The sequence below is a fragment of the Narcine bancroftii genome, chromosome 4, assembly GCF_036971445.1.
Source record: "Narcine bancroftii isolate sNarBan1 chromosome 4, sNarBan1.hap1, whole genome shotgun sequence".
NCBI classification, from domain to species: Eukaryota; Metazoa; Chordata; class Chondrichthyes; order Torpediniformes; family Narcinidae; genus Narcine; species Narcine bancroftii.
In genome coordinates, this window is record NC_091472.1 from 318,574,876 (window position 1) to 318,595,736 (window position 20,861).

At 44.1% G+C, this 20,861-nt stretch overlaps 1 protein-coding gene across 9 annotated transcripts in view; it reads right to left on the reverse strand.

The window, feature by feature from the left end:
* Positions 1-546: 546 nt before the first annotated feature.
* smarcal1 (SWI/SNF related, matrix associated, actin dependent regulator of chromatin, subfamily a-like 1) overlaps positions 547-20,861 on the reverse strand; it is a 104,044-nt gene continuing 83,729 nt past the window's right edge. For 4 of the 9 annotated variants that reach the window (XM_069936093.1, XM_069936090.1, XM_069936089.1 and 1 more), the window contains 6 exons: positions 15,339-15,441; positions 13,153-13,335; positions 12,618-12,718; positions 8,855-8,948; positions 6,797-7,005; positions 1,354-1,446 (listed from right to left, as the gene is read on the reverse strand). In XM_069936093.1, coding sequence (XP_069792194.1) covers positions 1,440-1,446; positions 6,797-7,005; positions 8,855-8,948; positions 12,618-12,718; positions 13,153-13,335; positions 15,339-15,441 — 697 coding nt within the window. In that variant the 3' untranslated portion in view covers positions 1,354-1,439. Of the gene's footprint in view, positions 1,447-3,362; positions 3,430-6,796; positions 7,006-7,051; positions 7,793-7,837; positions 8,204-8,329; positions 8,414-8,854; positions 8,949-12,617; positions 12,719-13,152; positions 13,336-15,338; positions 15,442-20,861 lie in introns of those variants that run through there. The other 5 variants (XM_069936091.1, XR_011356882.1, XM_069936088.1 and 2 more) reach the window with 5 other exon arrangements.

Below are 20,861 nucleotides of genomic sequence, written 5' to 3' on the forward strand. Positions count from 1 at the left end.
TGGGGTTGAATTTTTAAATCCCCTCCCCGCACAGTAGTGGTGTTACTTCGAACCATGGTAATTAACTGATGAATTTTGTTGTTATGGGTGATCTTTTTATCTTTCTTTCTTCTTTTGGGTTAGGGGTTGTAGGGGGTTAGTTTTAAAATATGTATTTTTAAATTGTTTTTAAATTTTATTCATTAACTATGTTTCAAAATATACATAATTTAATAAATAAAATGTTAAAAAAAGAATTATTATAAAGCAGCTCAATTGAGATTTATAAATGTTTAAATTCGATATATTCCAATTTGGGTTTCTGTTGACTTTTTTTTAAAAAAATTTTATTTTTCACACTATAAAGCACATTGATCAAGATACATACATTTTCCTTTTCAAATATATACAGTGTCGTTGGGTTTCTGCTGACTTAATGGAATAGTGATATGGATCCCCAAGATTTTATTTACACATAGAATCATCTATTTGAGTTGTGGAATAATATTGATAATGGAATGGTATGAAAGGCAAAGCTGTGTTCCCCTGGAGAAAATTACTTACAACTTAACAAAAAAGTAGTACACTTTATTGAAAATTTGGCAACCAGACAAATTCCATAGGAGCACAATTATAGTGTAGACCATCGCACCTTACAGCCCTACCTTCCCCACCTACTTTCAATTGGGTCCATCCGATTCTAACCAGGAAAGGTAAAGAGAAAACAGATGGAGCACCGGCTGCTGTGCTGTGACAAACCCATAAATCCCTGATATATGTCTTGTACCTTTGTTGTGGGTGTCTTGAATGTTGTGTGTAACTATGGTTAGTTAAGTGTTAAATGCGAAGGGGGGTGTTCCATGTAGCGATCTAATCATCTCTGAAAAGATCCCATTGCGCCGGCCTCCACTACTGTTGCTGGTACATTCCACGCACCCACAAAATAACTTTCATTCTTTTTAGAAATGGATCCTTATTGCGTGCTAAACATTGCATTGATCATCGAGATAATAAAACACTGAATCTCAGCATTATCAGGTTTGTTTTAAAAGTAGAAATGGAGCTCAGACTTTATGCCTGAGGCACGATGCAAACTTCAGTCAGATGACCTGATGCAAGGCCAATTTCACTCCAACACCACCCTGTGCAACACAGTCAATTTGTTTCAATTTTACTTACAAATTGTGCAATCAAACCGTGCATAGCCAGAGACCTGGCAGGTACTCACACATGCACCGGCCACCCAATGCTCACTCAATTCTGGAATGCTCGTCAATGTCCTTTTTGAAAACTGCATTATTTTCCAAAAAAATCTTCAATCCTTCGCTTCTTAACACGAGTCTCTGTTTGATCATTTTGCTCAGTAATGCTATCGGCGGCTTCAAGGAGAAGGGCTTCATCACTCACCTCTTCAGAATTATCCAAACTCAACTGGAAGAAGTCCAGCATTTCTGTTTGTTTCAAACCCTGTAGAATAATATAATCCTGGTTAAAAACAGAAAAAGGCAAATCAAGCCCACTTCCTGCAAGAATCTAAGACAGGAATCAACAGACAAGCAAAGGTAACTTAGCTGAGGAGTTCTTGGAATGTTTTCAAAATCGTTGTTTCAAGGAGCTAGTTCTGGGACCAACCAGAGAGCAGGCATTGCTTATTCCAGGTTTAGTTAAGGACCTTATCATGAAGGCATCTTCAGCTTGCAGCATTTAATTTGTTGGATAGAAGATCGAGAACCATTACTTTAACTTGTGATCCAGTAAATTAAAAGGCATTGGTCATTTGAGAAGCAGAGGCAGACACTTATGGGAAACCTACAGAATATCTAAATACAAAGGTACATTATTCCTCTCAACCTTTCAGTCCTAAGTTTCCTTATATGCAGATGATTTTTTTTTGCTGTATATTGCAGATCCTGATTGTTCGATTCCATCCATCCTGACACTGCTTCATCAATTTGGCCAATTTTCAAGTTATAAATTAAATCTTCAGAAAAGCGAGTTACACTTGAATTGAATTTTTCCGGTTCTTTAGAACTGCCCTTTACTTTAAGAGAGCTAAAAATTAATTTAATTATTTAGGTGTTGCTATTAAAAAAAAATTATAATAATTTGTTTAAAGAGAATTTTTATACATTATTGAATCATGTTAAGTCCTTATCTCAGTGGTCTTCTCTTTCAATGTCCTTAATGGGTGAATAATGCTGTTAAGATGAATATTTTACCTAAATTTTTGAACATTTTTGAAGCTGTTCTTGTTTTTGTTCCTAAAACTTTTTTTGATTCACTTGACTCATTCGTTGACTCATATATTTTGAAAAATAAGCATCCTCGTCTTAATAAAGTTTTCCTTCAAAACCTTAAAAAGGTGGTTCGGCACTAATGTAGCAGCGCAATGGTGGCACTACAACTCCCAGAAGGCATTGAGCCGGCTATGTGACGCCAGTGCATGATGAGGTCAGCGCGTGTCGGGCACGCGATTTGGGCTTTAAAAGGTTGCGTGAGTTTTGAAGAGTAAATCCATTTGATTCACTCTAGAAATGCCTTGCGTAGATATTTTATCATTTCCACTGTGATTCCAGTGGCCACAATTGGTGACCCCTGATAAGTCCAAAAACTTTTTTTTGGACAAACATGGACCCTGCAGCTGTTGCTGTGAAGTTGCCACCTTTCTGGACAGCTGTGATTCCAACAGACTGAAGTGCAATTTCACCTCCGCAAAGTCGAATTGGACACCACTCGTTATTACCATCTTGTCAGTGCCCTGGACCAGACCATCGCTAAATGCATCAGCGACTTTCTACAGGATCCACCACATAACAGCAAGAACGACACTTTAAAACCACTTTAATATGTGGATATGATGTGTCCAGTAAGGAAAGGGGAGCCAAACTACTACATCTCGATGGGTTGGGAGACCGCGCCCCTTCAGAACTAATGGATGAAATGCTGTTCCTGGCAGCTAGTGAAAGGCCCAATATGTTATTCGAGCAGCTCTTTATAGAGCGAATGCCAGGGGATATTAGGTTCTTGTTATCCAAGTGTTAATTTGAAGCCCCAAGGGCTGTAGCAACAGAGACAGACATTCTATGTCTGGCTAAAAAGCACAGCGAGGAAAAACAGGTCTTCGCAGCCAACCCCTCTGGTATTGGCCCCAAATCACACTCTAGTGCTCTTAGCACATTACTCCCTACAAGCAGGCAATGCCCCAAGACAAGCAAGCAGCGAGTGGACACCTTGTCTTGGTGTTATTACGATAGCGGTAAATGCCCAGGCCAACCGCCAGTAAGGGCTACGGCAGTTGGCGAGAAACCTGCAAGCCTACTGTATGTATGGGACCATTTTGGTTTACCGGCGCATGTTTCTTTGGATAAAAGACCACAACTTACTTCCTCACTGTGGCCAGCCTCGTCTCACTTGCTCAGTGCAACAATTCATCATACGAATGTCTATCATCTAGAATAGTAGAAAGATTTCATCAACATCTGAAGTCACCCTTGATGACTCGGTTTGATGGCCCGAACTGGGCTGATGAGCTGCCAAGGGTATTACTGGGCATTAGAACAACTCCAAAGGAAGACCTCCAAGCTTCATCTGTGAAGCTTACCATTCCAACTCCAATGACGATCCTTAGGAACTGCTGACCAAACTACGGGAGACCGTAGGAAAATACCACCATCTTCGTATGGAGACCACTCTTCCTTCATGCCTGAAGACCTCAAAAACTGAAAATATGTCTTCGTCAGTAGGGGAACACTTGGTCAACCTTTACAAATGCCCTACAAAGGACCTTATAGGATACTCAGACAAACTAGGTCGACCTGTATTTTGGACATTGGAGAGAAGACACAGTCTTTCACTATTGATAGGCTTAACCAGTTCATGTGGGCAAGTCTTCCCCACTACAGCAGCCAACAGTTCATTGCAGAGGTTGACCATCTAAAAGACAGACAAACCTTTCTGCCAGTTCTGGGGGAAGGGGAGGCGGCATGTAGCAGCACGATGTTGGCACTACAACTCCCAGAGGGCATCTAACTGGCTATGTGACATCAGGGCGCAATGATGTCAGCGTGTGATTTGGGCTTTAAACGTTTGCGCGGGTTTTGAAGAGTCAATCCATTTGATTCATTCTAAAAACACCTTGTGTGGTTATTTCATTGTGTTCATTGCGATTCCAGTGGCCTAACTACCTAATTTAGATTTTATTATTGGGCAGCTAATATTAGATGTATAATTTTTTGGTTTCTTTATAGGGACAGAATATATGCTCCAAATTGTATTAATTTAGAAATTAATTCTATTGAAAAATATTCTCTTATTTTGATACTTGGAGCACCATTACCTTTTTCTGCTTGCAAATTAATCGCTAATTTTGTTGTTAAACATAATTTGAGAATTTGGTTTCAATTTAGAACTTTTTTTGGATTTCATACATTTTACTTGCTAGCCCTATATTATTTAATTCAATTTTTCCATCTTCTGTGCAAGATTCTGCTTTTCATGAATGGTTTAAGTTGGGTATCCAACATTTTCAAGATTTATTTATTGATAATAATTTAGCTTCATTTGAACAACTATTTTTTAAATTTAAATTACTTAAATATAGTTTCTTTAGATACTTACAAATTAGTTTTTTTTAATTCACTGTAGTTGAGACTTCCTCAGGACCTTGCTATAAACACAATAGGGATGATTTATAATTTTAAACCAAATCAAAAAAAGTTGATATCAGGTATATATGATTTACTATTAAAGTCTAGGGATAACTCCCTAGATAAGATTTTAAAATTATGGGAGCAAGATTTTCAGCTCTCATTCTCAGATACTACATGGGATTCAATCTTAAAATTGGCAAATTCCTCCTCTTTATAAAGTTCAATTAGTTAAATTTTATCCTACTATTTCTTCGAATTGTGATAGATGCAAGACTGAAGAAGGTACTTTATTACATATGTTTTGTTGTTCCTTTCTTTCTAAATTTTGGGATCTTTTAGGATCAATTAAATGATTTGAAATTAACTGTGTCTCAATCCCATGTAGTTTATTTTTCCTTCCCTTATTGCTAGATGATCAATATTGATGAGATGGAAAGATGCTGTCCCTCCTACTCACACTCAATGCTTATATGTCGAACTTTGGAAAAAGATCAGATGTTCTGTAGCATTCGCGCTAAGTGAGCCATGGAAAATAAGACTGGTTTATTGCTCTGGCCGTCACACTTATATGGGCCCCAGGTGCTGACGTCAGGGCCTCACGTCATCGGAGTGCCGGCCTGGGATAGTCCAGCATTCCCCCAGAGTTACCCATCTTCCCACGATGTGGGAGGCTACCTGGGATGATGGCCGGTGTCACTGCATTTGTCTGCATGGTCACTGCATTTGTCGGCCATTTTTTGGGCTGGTCCACTTCGCTGTGCACGAGCTGCTACACAACTACCCCCACCTAAGAACTGGTGATCAGGTCATTGTCCATTGCCTTGGGTGCTCTGCCCCTGCGTTGCAGGGGAGGAGTGGAGACTGGCTCATTACAGTCCAGATATGTCAATTTCAGGTGGTCATCGGTAAAAGTCTCCTCCTTACCACTGACGCTGAGGACGAAAGTGGAACCACTGTTCCTGACAACCCTGTAGAGCCCCTCATAGGGTTATTGTAGGGCGGACGGTGTGTGGCCCTTCTCACAAATACGTACTGACAAGTCTTTAAGTCCCTGGGTACATTATGTTTGGGCTGGCCGTGTGGTGGGGGTTGCTGTAGGACTAGGAACCCCAGTGCACTTGTGCAGGTTTCTGTAGTTGTATCAGCCAATGGGACCACCTCAGGCCATCTTGTGGAGTGGTCAACCATGGTCAAGAGGTATCTCATCCCATGGGAAACTGGAAATGGCCCCACTATATCAATAAATACATGGCTGAACTTGCAAAAGTGTGTGGATGCTCTCATTTGAACCTGCACTTTAGAGGACTGGAAGTTTGTGCAAGTTTTGGCCCATTGGCTGACTTGCTTACGGAGGCCATGCCAGACAAACGTGCTAGCCACCATTTTGACCATGGCTCAAATTGCAGGATGCGCCAGATTGTGGATGGAGTTGAAAATCTGGCGCCTCCATGTGGCCAGGACGATGGGGCGAGGGCTGCCGGTGTAGACATCACACAGGAGTGTCAGGTTACCTGGGCCAATGGGGATGTCTTCCACCCTGAGACCGGAGACGGCTGCCCTATACATGGGGATCTCAGGGTCCTGCTGCTGCGCTTTGGCGAAGGCCGCATAGTCGACCCCTTAGGGTAGGGTGAGTACTGACTTGATCACGGGGCATGACAGAGCATCGGCTTCCACGATGCATTTCCCTGCGATGGGGTGTATGTCCATGGTAAATTCAGACACATAGCACAAGTGTCTCTGTTGTCGGGCTGTCTGTGGGTCTGATACCTTATGGAAGGTGAAGGTCTGTGGCTTGTGATCGGAGAAGACTGAATTGCTGGCCTTCCAAAAATTAATGGAAAAGTCTTACTGCCAGGCACAGCACCCATAGCTCTCGGTCGAGAGCGCTGTATTTGCGTTCCGGAGGGCGAAGGTGCTTAATGGAAAAGGCCAGAGGTTGCCCCCTACCTCTGTGCTGGAGGCGTCAACTGTCAGGGTGGTAGGTGCCGCCGGTCTGGGGTGGACCAGGAGGGAGGCATTGGCCAGCGTATCTTTGGCATTCTAGAACACCTTGGAAAACTCATCATCCCAAGTAATGTCTTTTGACTTCCCTGCCATCAGCATGAAGAGGGGGTGCATGCTGTGTGCTGCTGCAGGTATGAATCTGTGGTAAAAGTTTATCATACCGGCAAATTCCTGTAGCCCTTTTTTCATCCGTGCCTTGCTCTCGAGGCTGCCGTAGGAAATTGATGCTCCTTGCCTCTGTGTTCTGATCGAGGGTGTTCATATCATGGTAGTCGCGGGTATAATCTGAGACGATGTGTTGAAGCTGAAAAACTGAGGCTCGGCCTGCTTGAGCCACGTGTGTGGCTATGACACCCAAAACATTGGGAACCTGAGTGATACCAGAATATCAATCTGTTTTCTAAAATCTTTTTCAATTAGCCACATGATTAAATGATTATTTCCTTTTTTGGTTGATTGTTACAGATTTTCTTATACAGATCTTTCTTTTGTATGTTTCATTTTTCACATGACCTCTTTATATTTAAATACGGCTTCTACATTTTGTCTTATTATTGTAAAATTTAATAAAAATATTGAAACAGTCCTTATCTTAAACCCATGATCTCTGAATTTACTATTTATTTGACAAAGAGAAATATGTCTGTCATCATTTCATATACTTCTGCTTTGCCCAAAGGAAACAGCCTGGCTGACCCAGTCTTACAATGGAAGGATTCTATCCCATCAGCCCCATCACTTCCTATTATGCTCTAACCTGAACTACACACAATGTACCTGCCTGCACACTTTTAAATTTAGACATACAGCACAGTAACAGGGCCTTTCGGCCTATGAGCCCATGCCACCCAATCAACCTGGAGCCCCCGGGGAAAACCCACAAAGACAGAGGAAGAACATACAGACCCCTAACAGACAGCATAGGATTCAAACCTGATCCGATCGCTGGCGCTGTAACAGCATTGCGCTAACTGCTACACCAACCGTGCCACCCTATTATTGAAGTAGTAGTCTGGGGCACTCCACCCAGTCCTCATCGAGGGCTCAGTAGTGGAGAGGGTCGAGAACTTCAAATTCCTGGGTGCCATCATCCCTGAGGATCTGTCCTGAAGCCCCCACGTCGATGTAATCATGAAGAAGGCTCGCCAGCGGCTAGACTTGTGAGGAGATTGAAGAGACTTGGTACGTCACCGAAATCTTGAAACTTCTACAGGTTGTACAGTGGAGAGCATTCTGGCTAGTTGCATCACTGCCTGGTACAGAGACACCAACGCTCAGGATCAGAATAAACTCCAGAGAGTTGTTAACTTGGCACCAGACCTCACTCCACTGAGGATGTCTACAGGAGGCGGTGTCTTAAAAAAGCAGCCTCTATCCTCAAAGACCCCATCACCCAGGCCAGGCCCCTTTCACTCTGCTACCATCGGGGGAAAGATCCAGGAGCCTGAAGACGAGGCCTCAGCAACACAAGGACGGCTTCTTCCCCTCCGCCATCAGATTCCTGAATGATCCATGATTCAAAACACGGCCTGACTTGGGTTTATAGAAATGTTCACCCTGAGACGCTGCTGCAAAACAAGAAATTCTGTGACTTGTTCATGACAATTGATTCTGATTCTGAAGAGGTCACAGCAAAAACAGGTAATTTTGCAGAAAAAAATGCCCAATTTATTTATGTTCCTTGAAGTACTTACATGCACTGGAGAAAAGGGAATCAGCTGGTGTATTTTACGGAGATGCCCAGAAACATCTGATAAAGTGGTGCATCAAAAGGTTTGCTGCAGAAAGTAAATGTTCCGAGCAGGGAATTACTTCCTGAGTCTGGAGAGAAGGTTGTAACTGGTTAACCAGTCAGAGTTGGCATGTTGCTACAGTGGTGTGCCCAACAATCGGTACGGGGAACTCAACCTTTACACTTCATATTAGTGAACTGGGTGTTACTGATTACAAAGTATGTCGATGACACGTGGAAGTAACGAGGAATAGAAATGAATGAGTGAAGAAATATCTGGCAAAAAATGTAGGATATGAATTATCGAGATTGAGCTGGCTTCCCGGGGCTGGGGTTCATTGCAAAAATAGAATTAAGATTTTAATTTGTCTTGATTTTTGCTTTTAAAATAGGTTATTTGTTGGGGAAACAAGCTAAGTGCCTCACCTCAAGGTAAGTGCAACAGGATTACAACACAGACATTTGAGGTAACCAAGTTGTTATTTACCTGGTGAAAATAATCAGTGGTTTCAAACTCTGAAAAATTGTTTCCTGATAGTCCAGCTTGTCCCAGAACCTTCATCTTCTCCTGAATCATGGGCCTATGCAGTTATTGAAAAGGAAAGCTGAGAGTTATGATGGTAACAAATTCATCTGTCAGCAACTGAGGCATACGTTCTTTCACAGATCACTGTAATCTCCTTTAGCCTAGATCCACCCCACATAAAAGATGCACATGAATGCAGAGGGTAAATTTCTTTGGGAAGCCTGTATTCTAATATTTTGACTGTGATGGAACATATGTTTTAAAGATGGTTAAAGGAATTTCCTCAGTGAATGGCAGTTGGAGCGAATGTGCGAGAGCAGGAGAGTTTACGGAGGTGAGAAGTACAAGTGGAGCGGCCATTGTGTGAATGGGCCAGTGTTAGAGTGAAGCGTTGAGGTTTTGGCTCAAGAGGCTTCAGCAAGAAGAGGCCACAATGATAATTAAAAGATTTATAACAAACATGTACATCAAACTGCAAGAGAAAGAGAACGAGGAAACAAGCTGTAAACCCAAACAAAAGTGGGAACAAGATCTAAACATAAAGATAAAGAATGAAACATGGGAAAAGCTATGCTCCGGAACTCGGAGAAATACAATAAACACGAGGTTACGCATGATACAATATAATTGGTTACACAGGCTATACACCACGCCCCAAAAGTTAAATAAATGGGACCCAACAGTATCAGACAGATGTTTTCGCTGTAAGAAGGAAAAGGGAACAACAGGACATGCAATTTGGGCATGTGAGAAAATGGAAAAGTTTTGGGAAGATCTAAATCAGGTATTAAATAAAATCACAAAAAGCAACATCCCAAAAAATCCAGAGATCTTTCTTCTAAGAAATATAAGAAGTAAAGATTTAGGCCTCAAACTGGATGGAGCACAAAAAAGATTTATTATGGTAGCCTTAGCTAGAATGAGAGGTGGCAAGTGAAGGGAGGGGAGATTAGGGGAGACATCAGGGTTGTTTCTTTTACACGGAGAGTTGTGGGTGCCTGGAATGCATTGCCAGGTGTGGTGGTGGAGGCTGGGACAATTGGGATATTTAAAAAAACTCTTACACAAGCCTATTGATGCAAGAAAAACAGGGTGTTGCGGTTGTGTACTTACCTTCATCAGGAGCGATGCCGGCATCCGCTGATGAAGTAAGCGATGTGATGTGCGGGGATAATAGCCAGCATGCACAGATGTATTAAATATCAATATATGGGTAACGGATCTCAGATGTAGGAGAAGGAGAGTGAGAGGGTCAGGATCTCCCGTGTGGCAGTGAGCCAACGAGAAGGTCAGAGGAGTTTAGCTGGGTGGTGTTTGGGGAGTCTTGTGTCCAGTGAATAGTAAAATAAAATCAACTTCTTGGTGTGCTGGAAGAAACGAGAGAGGGTATTCTTTATTTGTAAGCTGTGGTAAATCAGAGCAGTTACAAGGATCTGGGTGTGAGGTAGGGAAAGTTTAGATTGTTGAATAGATTGACAGATGACCATGGGGCTAAGGGCCTATTCTGTGCTGTTATGTTATATGTTCTAGATACATTCAACTATAAGGCATGACAGTCAGTTACTGGTAATTCAAAGCTGATGCTAATTGAAGACTACACTGATGGTGGCATTTTGGGAAGTTAAAAAAGCCCAGGATTTGCACAGTGGATGACAGAGCCCTAAACAGGCCAGGATTTGCACAGTGGATGACAGAGCCCTAAACAGGCCAGGACTTGCACAGTGGATGACAGAGCCCTAAACAGGCCAGGATTTGCACAGTGGATGACAGAGCCCTAAATAGGCCAGGACTTGCATAGCGGATGACAGAGCCCTAAACAGGCCAGGATTTGCACAGCGGATGACAGAGCCCTAAACAGGCCAGGACTTGCACAGCGGATGACAGAGCCCTAAACAGGCCAGGATTTGCACAGTGGATGACAGAGCCCTAAACAGGCCAGGATTTGCACAGTGGATGACAGAGCCCTTGAACCACTATACTGTGGAGTACAGGTGGACAGTTCCTCAAAACTGGTAACACGTGGACAAAGTGATGAAAAGGACTCAAGGCACATTTACTTTCATTGGGCATGGGAGGGCCTTCACGTTACGGTTGTTTAAATCTCTGGTTGGGCCGCAGGTGAAGTGCAGTGTGCAGACATTTCGACAGGTACATGGATAGAAAAGGTTTGGAGAGATGCGTGAGAAACACAGGCAAATGGGATTTGACGATTGGCACCTTTCCCAGCATGGAGTCAGGTCAAAGGGCCTCTTTCTGTGCTACATAACTGAAAGTAATCTTATGCGTAGGTAAACAACCTCCAATGGGACTCATTCGAAAATAAACTAAGGTTTCAGGTACATCGAAGGCAAAGGCAGCAAATCCGAGCAACCCTGAATGTCAAAGGATATTTCATATTGTCCTCTGTGGTAGGTTCATCCAGAGAGTCATGAAGCATTGGATCCATAGAAACCTGGCTTCATGGTTTCGGAACGGACTTGTCCACTGAAGGCAGAGGCTGGTTGGAGATGGAGAGTGTGTATTCTGCCTGGAGTTCAGGGTCTCTCATGGTATTCTGTAGGTATCCGTTCTGGGACCCCTACTCATCTTAATTTTTATAAATGACGGATGAAGAAGTTGAAGGGTGGGTCAGTAAGTTTGCAAGTGACAAGGAAGTTTGTTGCAGGTTACAATAGGATAGAGATAGGATGTAGAGTTGGGCAGAGAAATGGCAGACAGAGTTAAATAGGAAGTGATGCACTTTCAAAGATCGAACATGAAGGTGCATGGTTTATGGCTGAATTCTTAAAAGTGTGAGGAAGAGCAGGATCTGGGGTCCGGGCCTGTACATCCCTCAAAGTTGATAGAGTGGTTAAGATGATGTGTGGCCTTCTTACTTGGGGGATTAAATTCAGGAGTCATGAGGTCATGTTGCAGCTCTATAAAACTGGTGAGACCACACTTGGAATACTGTGTTCAGTTCTGGTCACCTCATTACAGGAAGGATGTGGAAGCTGTGAAGAGGGTGTAGAGGAGATTGACCAGGATGTTGCCTGGGTTGGAAAATGCCTCATGAGACAAGGTTAGCAGAGCTGGGATTTCTCTCTTTAGAGCGAAGAAGGATGAGAGGAGACTTAATCTACAAGATTAAGAGATGTCTATAAGAGGTGTAGAGTGGATAGCCAGTACCTTTTACCCAATGTAGTGGCAAAGACCAGTAAATATCGTTTCAAGATGAGTGGAGAAAAGTTTAGAGACATTTTTAAAAAAAACAGAAAGTGATGGATGCCTGGAATGTATTGCCAGTGACTGGTAAAATAAGGACATTTAAAAGACTCTTAAATGGGCAGATGGATGGAAGGAAGTGGAAAGTTATGGGTGTGAGGGAGGGAAGGTTTCAAGTGATCATGGAGTTGGTCAACACAGCATTGTGGGGGTTGAGGGTTCCGGGCCCACAGTGGGGGGTTGAGGGGTCTGGGCCCCTGTTGCTCCAGAAAAAGCAGAAACTTCCTTCCCTGTCAAGACCTTTAAGATCTATGAGTTTTAACAATCTCCCCATTTCAAATTCTAGCTAATGCAAGGCTAAACCTTACTCCCACTTCTCTCCAATAGCCTGCATTCTTTCTTCTGTTTCCCAGCCTTACCTGGGTCCTTGATGTGTAAGTAGATGGGCAGATCCTCAACAAAGCTAAGTTGAGCTGAAGCGAGATCAAAGTTTCTCAATGTGTGCCATCAAAACACTCACCAAAGATAATCATCTGCAGTGCCCTTGGCCACCAGGTAGTGAATATCCACACAGTTTGTTTGCCCAATGCGGTGCACACGGTCTTCAGCCTGAAACAGGGTCTGAAGCCAGAAAAAAATACATGATGAACAGCAAGAGAATGAAGTTGAGACCCAATCCCGTAACCCTTCCCAACAGCAAGAGCTCAATGCAGGTGAACAGATACATTCAAACCTTAGCGTCAAATGTCAGAACATTCAGAATGTGCTTCCAAAGTTTGCCTTCTCTGCTCCTAGTTCCACCTCAGTGAACAAAACCCCTCCAGAAATCTGAGTCCATGGCTCTGAGCCACAATGTCAACATGCTGTGTTGAACACCTCGTGCTGTTCCACGAGAATGCAACGCACTGTGCACCAGATGTGACCCAAGTCTGTTCCCATTAACATGTCCGACATATAAATATCACTGAATAAAAATGCATCATTTAATCTAGGGAAATGCAAGTTAACCCTGCAGTAACAATTCATATCTCATTAATCTGATTACATTCACTTACGCCGGGATTCCAGAAAAGCTCAGCAATGACAACAAGACCAGCAGAGGAGAGAGTTAGGCCCATGTTGGCTGCAGTGATGGAGAGCACAGCTACACAGCATGACTGAGAACACTGGAACTGGTCGCTGAGAGACTGGCGATCAGACGAAGAAGTGGATCCATCAATGCGGATAAATTCAATCCTCTGTGGAGAAACCAAACGTTCCATCATGAATTCATACTTCTCACTACAGAGCTGAAATGGATTGATGGTATAAAGCACAGCTTCAAAAGGTGACTGAAGCACAAGTAGGAACAGAGAGGAATAGTAGTAAAGGGGTACAACAGGCAAGGGGCGCAACAGCAAAGGGGAATAACAGGAAAAGGGACGCGCCAGGCAAGGGACGCGCCAGGCAAGGGGCGCGCCAGGCATGGGGCGCGACAGGCATGGGGCGCGACAGGCATGGGGCGCGACAGGCATGGGGCGCGACAGGCATGGGGCGCGACAGGCATGGGGCGCGACGGGGAAGGGGCGCGACGGGGAAGGGGCGCGAAAGGGAAGGGGCGCGACAGGGAAGGGGCGCGACAGGGAAGGGGCGCGACAGGGAAGGGGCGCGACAGGGAAGGGGCGCGACAGGGAAGGGGCGCGACAGGGAAGGGGCGCGACAGGGAAGGGGCGCAACAGGGAAGGGGCGCAACAAGCATGGGGCGCGACAGGGAAGGGGCGCGACAGGGAAGGGGTGCGACAGGGAAGGGGCGCGACAGGGAAGGGGCGCGACAGGGAAGGGGCGCGACAGGGAAGGGGCGCGAAAGGGAAGGGGCGCGACAGGGAAGGGGCGCGACAGGGAAGGGGCGCGACAGGGAAGGGGCGCGACAGGGAAGGGGCGCGACAGGGAAGGGGCGCGACAGGGAAGGGGCGCAACAAGCATGGGGCGCGACAGGGAAGGGGCGCGACAGGGAAGGGGTGCGACAGGGAAGGGGCGCGACAGGGAAGGGGCGCGACAGGGAAGGGGCACGACAGGGAAGGGGCGCGACAGGGAAGGGGCGCGACAGGGAAGGGGCGCGACAGGGAAGGGGCGCGACAGGGAAGGGGCGCGACAGGGAAGGGGAATGACAGGCACGGGACACAACAGGCAAGGGGCACTTAGAACGTTAGATTGTCAGTCAACATGAGGTTATGAAAAGAAAATCACAGATAAAGGAACAGAAGTAGGCCATTCAGCCCATTGAGTCTGCTCCACAAACCCACCCTGAGCTAAACTGCTCTCACAGTTTGATAAACACTTATCTTTGAGGCTGTAACCTTCAGAATACAGGCCATCTAGTTGATGTTTGTGTTTGGGTATTCAGAGGAACTTTTGATAATGTACCAGGTACAATTACTCATCAGAATACACTACTGGGTTTGATATACTGATGTGGGCAGAATAGGCAAATTTGGGATCGTGTTGGGATGTTGTGATGAGATGGTGCTGCAGGGATTAGTGCTGAGGCCACAGTTGTTCACAATCTTTATCATAATGTTTCTTTCCAAAGCATTGTTTGCAGCAAGCCTCCCCGGCCTCCATCCCTCCACCTCCCCGGCCTCTCTCCCTGCACCTTTCTCGGCCTCTCTCCCTGCACCTCCCCGGCCTCTCTCCCTCCACCTCCCCAGACCATCTCCCTCCACCTCCCCGGCCTCTCCCCCTGCAACTTTCCCGGCCTCTCGCCCTGCACCTCCCCGGCCTCTCTCCCTCCACCTCCCCAGACCATCTCTCTCCACCTCCCCGGCCTCTCCCCCTGCACCTTTCCCGGCGTCTCGCCCTGCACCTCCCCGGCACCTCTCCCTCCACCGCCCTGGCACCTCTCTCTCCCCACCTCCCCGGCCCCTCTCCCTCCACCTCCCCGGCCCCTCTCCCTCCACCGCCCTGGCACCTCTCTCTCCCCACCTCCCCGGCCCCTCTCCCTCCACCTCCCCAGCACCTCTCCCTCCACCTCCTCAATCCCCCCCCCACATCTCCCTCAGTTCTGTCCCGTGCTCCCTCGGTTCCCCACCCCACCCCTGCCATCTCCATTTTCCAGCACAACTTGCTACTTTCATTGAAAGTTCTCTGCTAATCACCTCAGGTAAGTTGTCTTGTTGGAAGAAATAGTTTCTCATTCAAAATTCATGCCTTGGAAAATTACTAAAAAATGATCATGTACATTATGGCAAAATGGTGATGTTACCTTTTCTTCCAGAGCTGTACACAATGCATCCAGGACTAAACGATGATGTCCGAACACCAAGAACTTTTCCCGCCCACTCCTGATCAAATCCATCACATATTCTCTGAAAAATTGTAATCACAATAACTTCAGTTTGTTTTCAGGATATAAACGCCCACCAGGGTCGACAGTTACCGTATCGGATCGTACCACATAACAAACGTACAGTATGGAAACAGGCCATATCGGCCCTTTAGTCTGGGAAGGTTTTGGGACACTTTCCTGTTATGTACAAGGAATGTAACAAGACTGACCATGGAAGTTATCAGGTTACTAGCTCCAGTTAGGGTTATTTTTCTGATACTCACTCATGTAAAACACTTAGTGCAAAATTATTCTGAGGGTTGAGTCTTTGGTTGTGGTAGATGAATGCCTGACAAGGGAAAGGTGCAATCAGATCGGCCATGACCTTATAAAGAGATTGAGGAGTAGTGAAGGGCCGAGTGGCCCACTTCTTCATTCATGAGATTGTTCAAAGCCTCTTGAGCTCAGTAATAGACAGCGGCGTGTCTGAAATGGATCACTCCTGGATCATCCTCTCCTCATTCGACTTGTCAATAACGTTCAGGATCATGTTTCAATCAATCCCACTCTCTCAAGTCGAGAAATTTGAGCTGAGCCTGTCTGTTCAGTCTTTCTTTAATCAACATAACTTGCAGTCTAACTACTAACCCTGGGTATTGTCTCTGAATTCCTTTCAACATACTCACATTGTTCGTTAAGTACGGTACAGTCCTCCAGGCGGGAGCTCATCAATGCTCATTAATTAAATATAAACTCCCGACTTTTATATTCAACTCCCTTCGAAACAAAAAAATAACAATGTGAGGTTTCCTAACTCCTTATTACCTTAGGAGCCCGTCAGGAAATTATACATCAGGGCATCCAGCTTCCTCTGCAACTCAATGGGAGCAGGTCCTTCAGCCAATGTGACTGCATCAAACATGATGCCAAGATCAACTAAAACGCAGCTGCCTGCAGATGATCCCTGTTCCTCTATTCCCTGCTTATTCATGTGAGGAGTTTGAGGAAATTTGTTATGTCACCGAAGACTCTAGTAAACTTCTACAGGTGGACCGTGGAGAGCATTCTGGCTGGTTGCATCACTGCCTTGTATGGAGGTGTCAACTCTCAACTCGGCCTGCAACATCACAAGCACCAGATTTCACTCCATTGAGGACATCGACATGAGGCGGTGTCTTAAAAAAGCAGCATCTATCCTCAAAGGCCCCACCACCCCAGGCCAAGCCTTGTTCATTCTGGTACCATCAGGGAAAAGGTACAGGAGCCTAAAGTCAAGCACTCAGTGGCACAAGGACGGCTTCTTCCCCTCCGCCATCAGATTCCTGAATAATCGATGAACCACAATCACTGCCTCACTTTGACTTTTCATGCACTATTTGTAATTATTGCGCAAGGTGCTTTATAGGTCAGTTTGCACTTTGATACAAACTAAATTTTGTAACTTGTTCATGACAATAAATTCTGATTCTGTCTATCGAGAAGCCTTTTAAATGCTACTATTGTGCATGATTCCACCACCACCCCTGGCAGCCCATCCCGGGCACCCACCACTATCCATGTAAAAAAAAATCTGGTCCCATACTCCACCCCTCCCCCACACCTTAAAAACATAACATAACAATTACAGCACGGAAACAGGCCATTAGGCCCTTCTAGTCCGCACCGAACCAAACACCCCTTTCTAGTCCCACCTCCCTGCACAATGCCCATCACCCTCCATCTTCTTCTCATCCATAGACCTGTCCAACCTTTTCTTAAATAATACAGTCCAGTCCTTTCACAGAATGTGTTTCCCAATCTATATGTAGAATATTAAAATCTCCCATAACTATAATATGACATTTTTCAAATTAAATTTTTAATTTTAAATTTAAACATGCAAAACGTTAACAGGCCCTTTCAGTCCACAAGTCTGGGCTATCCAATTACACCCAAATGACCTACAACCCTCGGTATGTTTTGAATGGTAGGAGCCCCCGGGGAAAATCCATACAGATACAGGGAGAGCGTACAAACTCCTTACAGACAGTGTGGGATTTGAACCCTGGTCCCGATCGCTGGCACTGTAAAGGCATTGCACTAACCGCTCCGCTGACCATGCCATCTGTTACCTTGGGAAATAGATTTGACTGTGCACTCTACCAATGCCTCTCATAATTTTATAAACTCCTATAAGATATGAGGGAAGTAGGCCATTTGGCCCATCGAGTCCACTGTCATTCCATCATGAGCTGATCCACTCTCCCACTCAGCCCCACTCCCCTGTCTTTCTCCATACTCTTTGATACCCAACTTTTCAGACATCTATCAATCTCTTCCTTAAATACACCCATCAACCTGGCATCCACAGCTGCCCATCATAGCAAATTCCAGAGGTTCACCACTTTCTGACGAAAGAAATTTGTCCACATCTCTGTTTTAAATGGGTGCCCTTCAATCCTGAAGTTGTACCCTCTTGTCCTTGACTTTCCTTACCATGGTAAACAACTTTACCACATGAAGGTGTTCTAAGAGTTTGGATATAGAAGTAGTTGGATAGCCAGGGAGTGATTAGTGATTTGTGTGTGTAGGTCATGTTTAACCAAGTTGATAGTTATTCGAGGAGGTTGATGAAATCTGTGAATGTTGTCTACGTGGACCTTAGTAAGGCCTTTGACAAGGTCCCACATGGGAAATTACCAGTCAGGAAGGTTCAGACGCTCCATATACATTGGCTAGATGGGAGAAGCCAGAGTAGAGGTGGATGATTGCCTCTTTGAATGGAGGCCTGTGACTAGTGGTGCCTCAGGGATCGGTGCTGGAACCATTGCTATTTATCATCTATATTAACGATCGAGATAATAATGTGGTAAATTGGATCGGCAAGTTTGCAGATGACACTAAGATTGGAGACGTTGTGGACAGTGAGGAAGGTTTTCAAAGGTTGCAGAGGGAACTGGACCAACTGGGAAAATGGGCTGAAAAATAGCTGATGGAATTTAATGCAGACAAGTGTGAGGTGATGCATTTTGGAAGGACAAACCAAGAAAGGACGTACACGGTAAATGGTCGGGCCCTGAGGAGTGCGGTAGAACAGAGGGATCTGGGAATACAGATACATAATTCTCTCAAAGTGATATCACAGGTAAATGGGGTCATTATGAGATCTTTTGGCACATTGGCCTTCATAAATCTAAGTATTGAGTCCAGATAGACCCTGTCTTAAGATGGGGTTCAATTTCAGGAATCGCACCGTAAGTTGAAACAACACTGCACTCTACCATTTTTTTATATTTAAATTTAATTTAAACATTGAAAACCTTTATTACAACCAATTTAAACTGAAAAAAATTACTGCAATACACACTACTGTTTAATTTAAAATTTATTTAATGCTGAAAACCTGTATTATAACACAATTTGATATGACATGAATTTGATGCGACTGTGACGACGCGATGCAAAGCAAATTTGACAGGATGGCTGGTTTGCTGTACAGTACCGTACAGTGCACTCGTGATTGCTAGTATATTCTGGGTACTACTCTCATGTTATGCTGCAATTGTGAAGCATTGCAAGAGAGTGGCATCATTTTGTCATTGCACTGCGTATCGCAAGCGCAGGGAAACATCGTAACTTGAAACCAAAATGACCAGATTGTGACTAACATAAATTTGAAATATCGCAAGTCGATCTGTACAGTAGTTGCGATAATATGTTAAAGTTATTCAAGACTTTGGTGAGGCCAAATTGTGTGCAGTTTTGATCTTCTAACTACAGGAAAGCTATCAATAAGATTGAAAGAGTGCAGAGAAGATTTACTGGAATGTTGCCCAGACTTCAGGAACTGAGTTACAGGGAGGTTAGGACTTTATTCCCTGGAGTGTAGAAGAATGAGAGGAGATTTGATCGAGGTATTTAAAATTATGATGTGTAAAGATAGAGGAAATACAAGTTGGCTTTTTCCTCTGAGGGAAGGTGAGATACAAAGGGTGAAAGGGGAGAAATTTAGGGGGAACTCCTTCACACAGAGAGTGGTAAGAGTGTGAAACAGGCTGCCAGTTGAAATGGTGAATGTGGGCTCAATTTTAACATGGAAGAAAAATGTGAACAGGTAATTGGATGGAAGAGGAATGTGGACTGGGTGAAGGTTAGTGGGTCAAGGCAGAATAATAGTTTGGCACACATTAGAAGGGCTGAAGAGCCTGGTTCCTGTGCTGTAATGTTCTATGGTTTTATGTCCCCTTTTTGCCTCCTATTCTCCAAGAAATAAAGTCCCAGCCTATTTCAGCCTCTCTTTGTAATTCACCTACCAACCCTGTTGACATTCTCATGTGTCTTTCTGTAACCTTTCCAGCTTAACAATATTTTAGATTTCAGATTTATTGTCAGAGTATATAGGTGACATCACATACGATGCTGAGATTCCTTTTTCCTGCAGGCGCGACAGAATTACCACCTACTGGTAGTGCAAAAAATAAACTGTACACAGCGCGTACATGTAAACAAATGTAAACCAACTGACTGTGCAATACAGACAATCAATAACGTGCACAAGTCAGAGTCCTTAAATGAGTCCCTGATTGAGTTTGTCGTTGAGGAGGCTGATGGTGGAGGGGGAGCAGACATTCCTGAACTTGGTGGTGCAAGTCTTGTGTCACCAATACCTCTGTCCTGATGGCGGCAGTGAGCACACAGCGTGTGCTGGGTGGTGTGAATCCTTGATGATTGCTGCTATCCTTTGATAGCTGGCTGAATAAAACTGTGCACAATACTCTTCGATTGAAAACCAGCTAATTAGATCTAAATCTGATTTTTATGTGCATAGTGAGAAATCGGGTAAACTGTTGGCTAATCATCTGAAGAATATTTCAGCTAGACGCCAAATTGTGGAGATTCGCAAACAGAATGGAGAACTGACTGTTAACCAGGAAGAGATAAATCAATCTTTCCAAAATTTTTATACATCCTTATATAGTACAGAATCCCCTCAAGACCTTAGTAATATGTTTAATTTTTTAGAACATTTGAAACTCCCAAAAGTATTACCTCAAGATAACTTAGAATTAAGTAAACCCATTACATCAATAATACTATTTTCTCACTGAACTCGGGGAAAGCACCAGGTCCCGATGGATATTCTGTGGAATTTTATAAAGCTTTTTCTTCTACTCTCTCTCCCTGGCTGATTAAGATGTTTGATGAATCTATCACATTGGGTAAACTACCACAATCATTTTACAGAGCTACGATTTCTCTAATCTTGAAAAAAAATAAAGACCCGACCGAATGTTCTTCTTATAGACCTATTTCTTTGTTGAATGTTGATTCTAAGATCTTCTCTAAAATTCTAGCGACAAGGCTAGAGAAGATATTACCATATATTATCTCTGAAGACCAGACTGGATTCATTAAAAATCGTTATTCCTCCTTTAATATTAGAAGATTGATGAATATTATTTACACTCCTTCACATAAGTC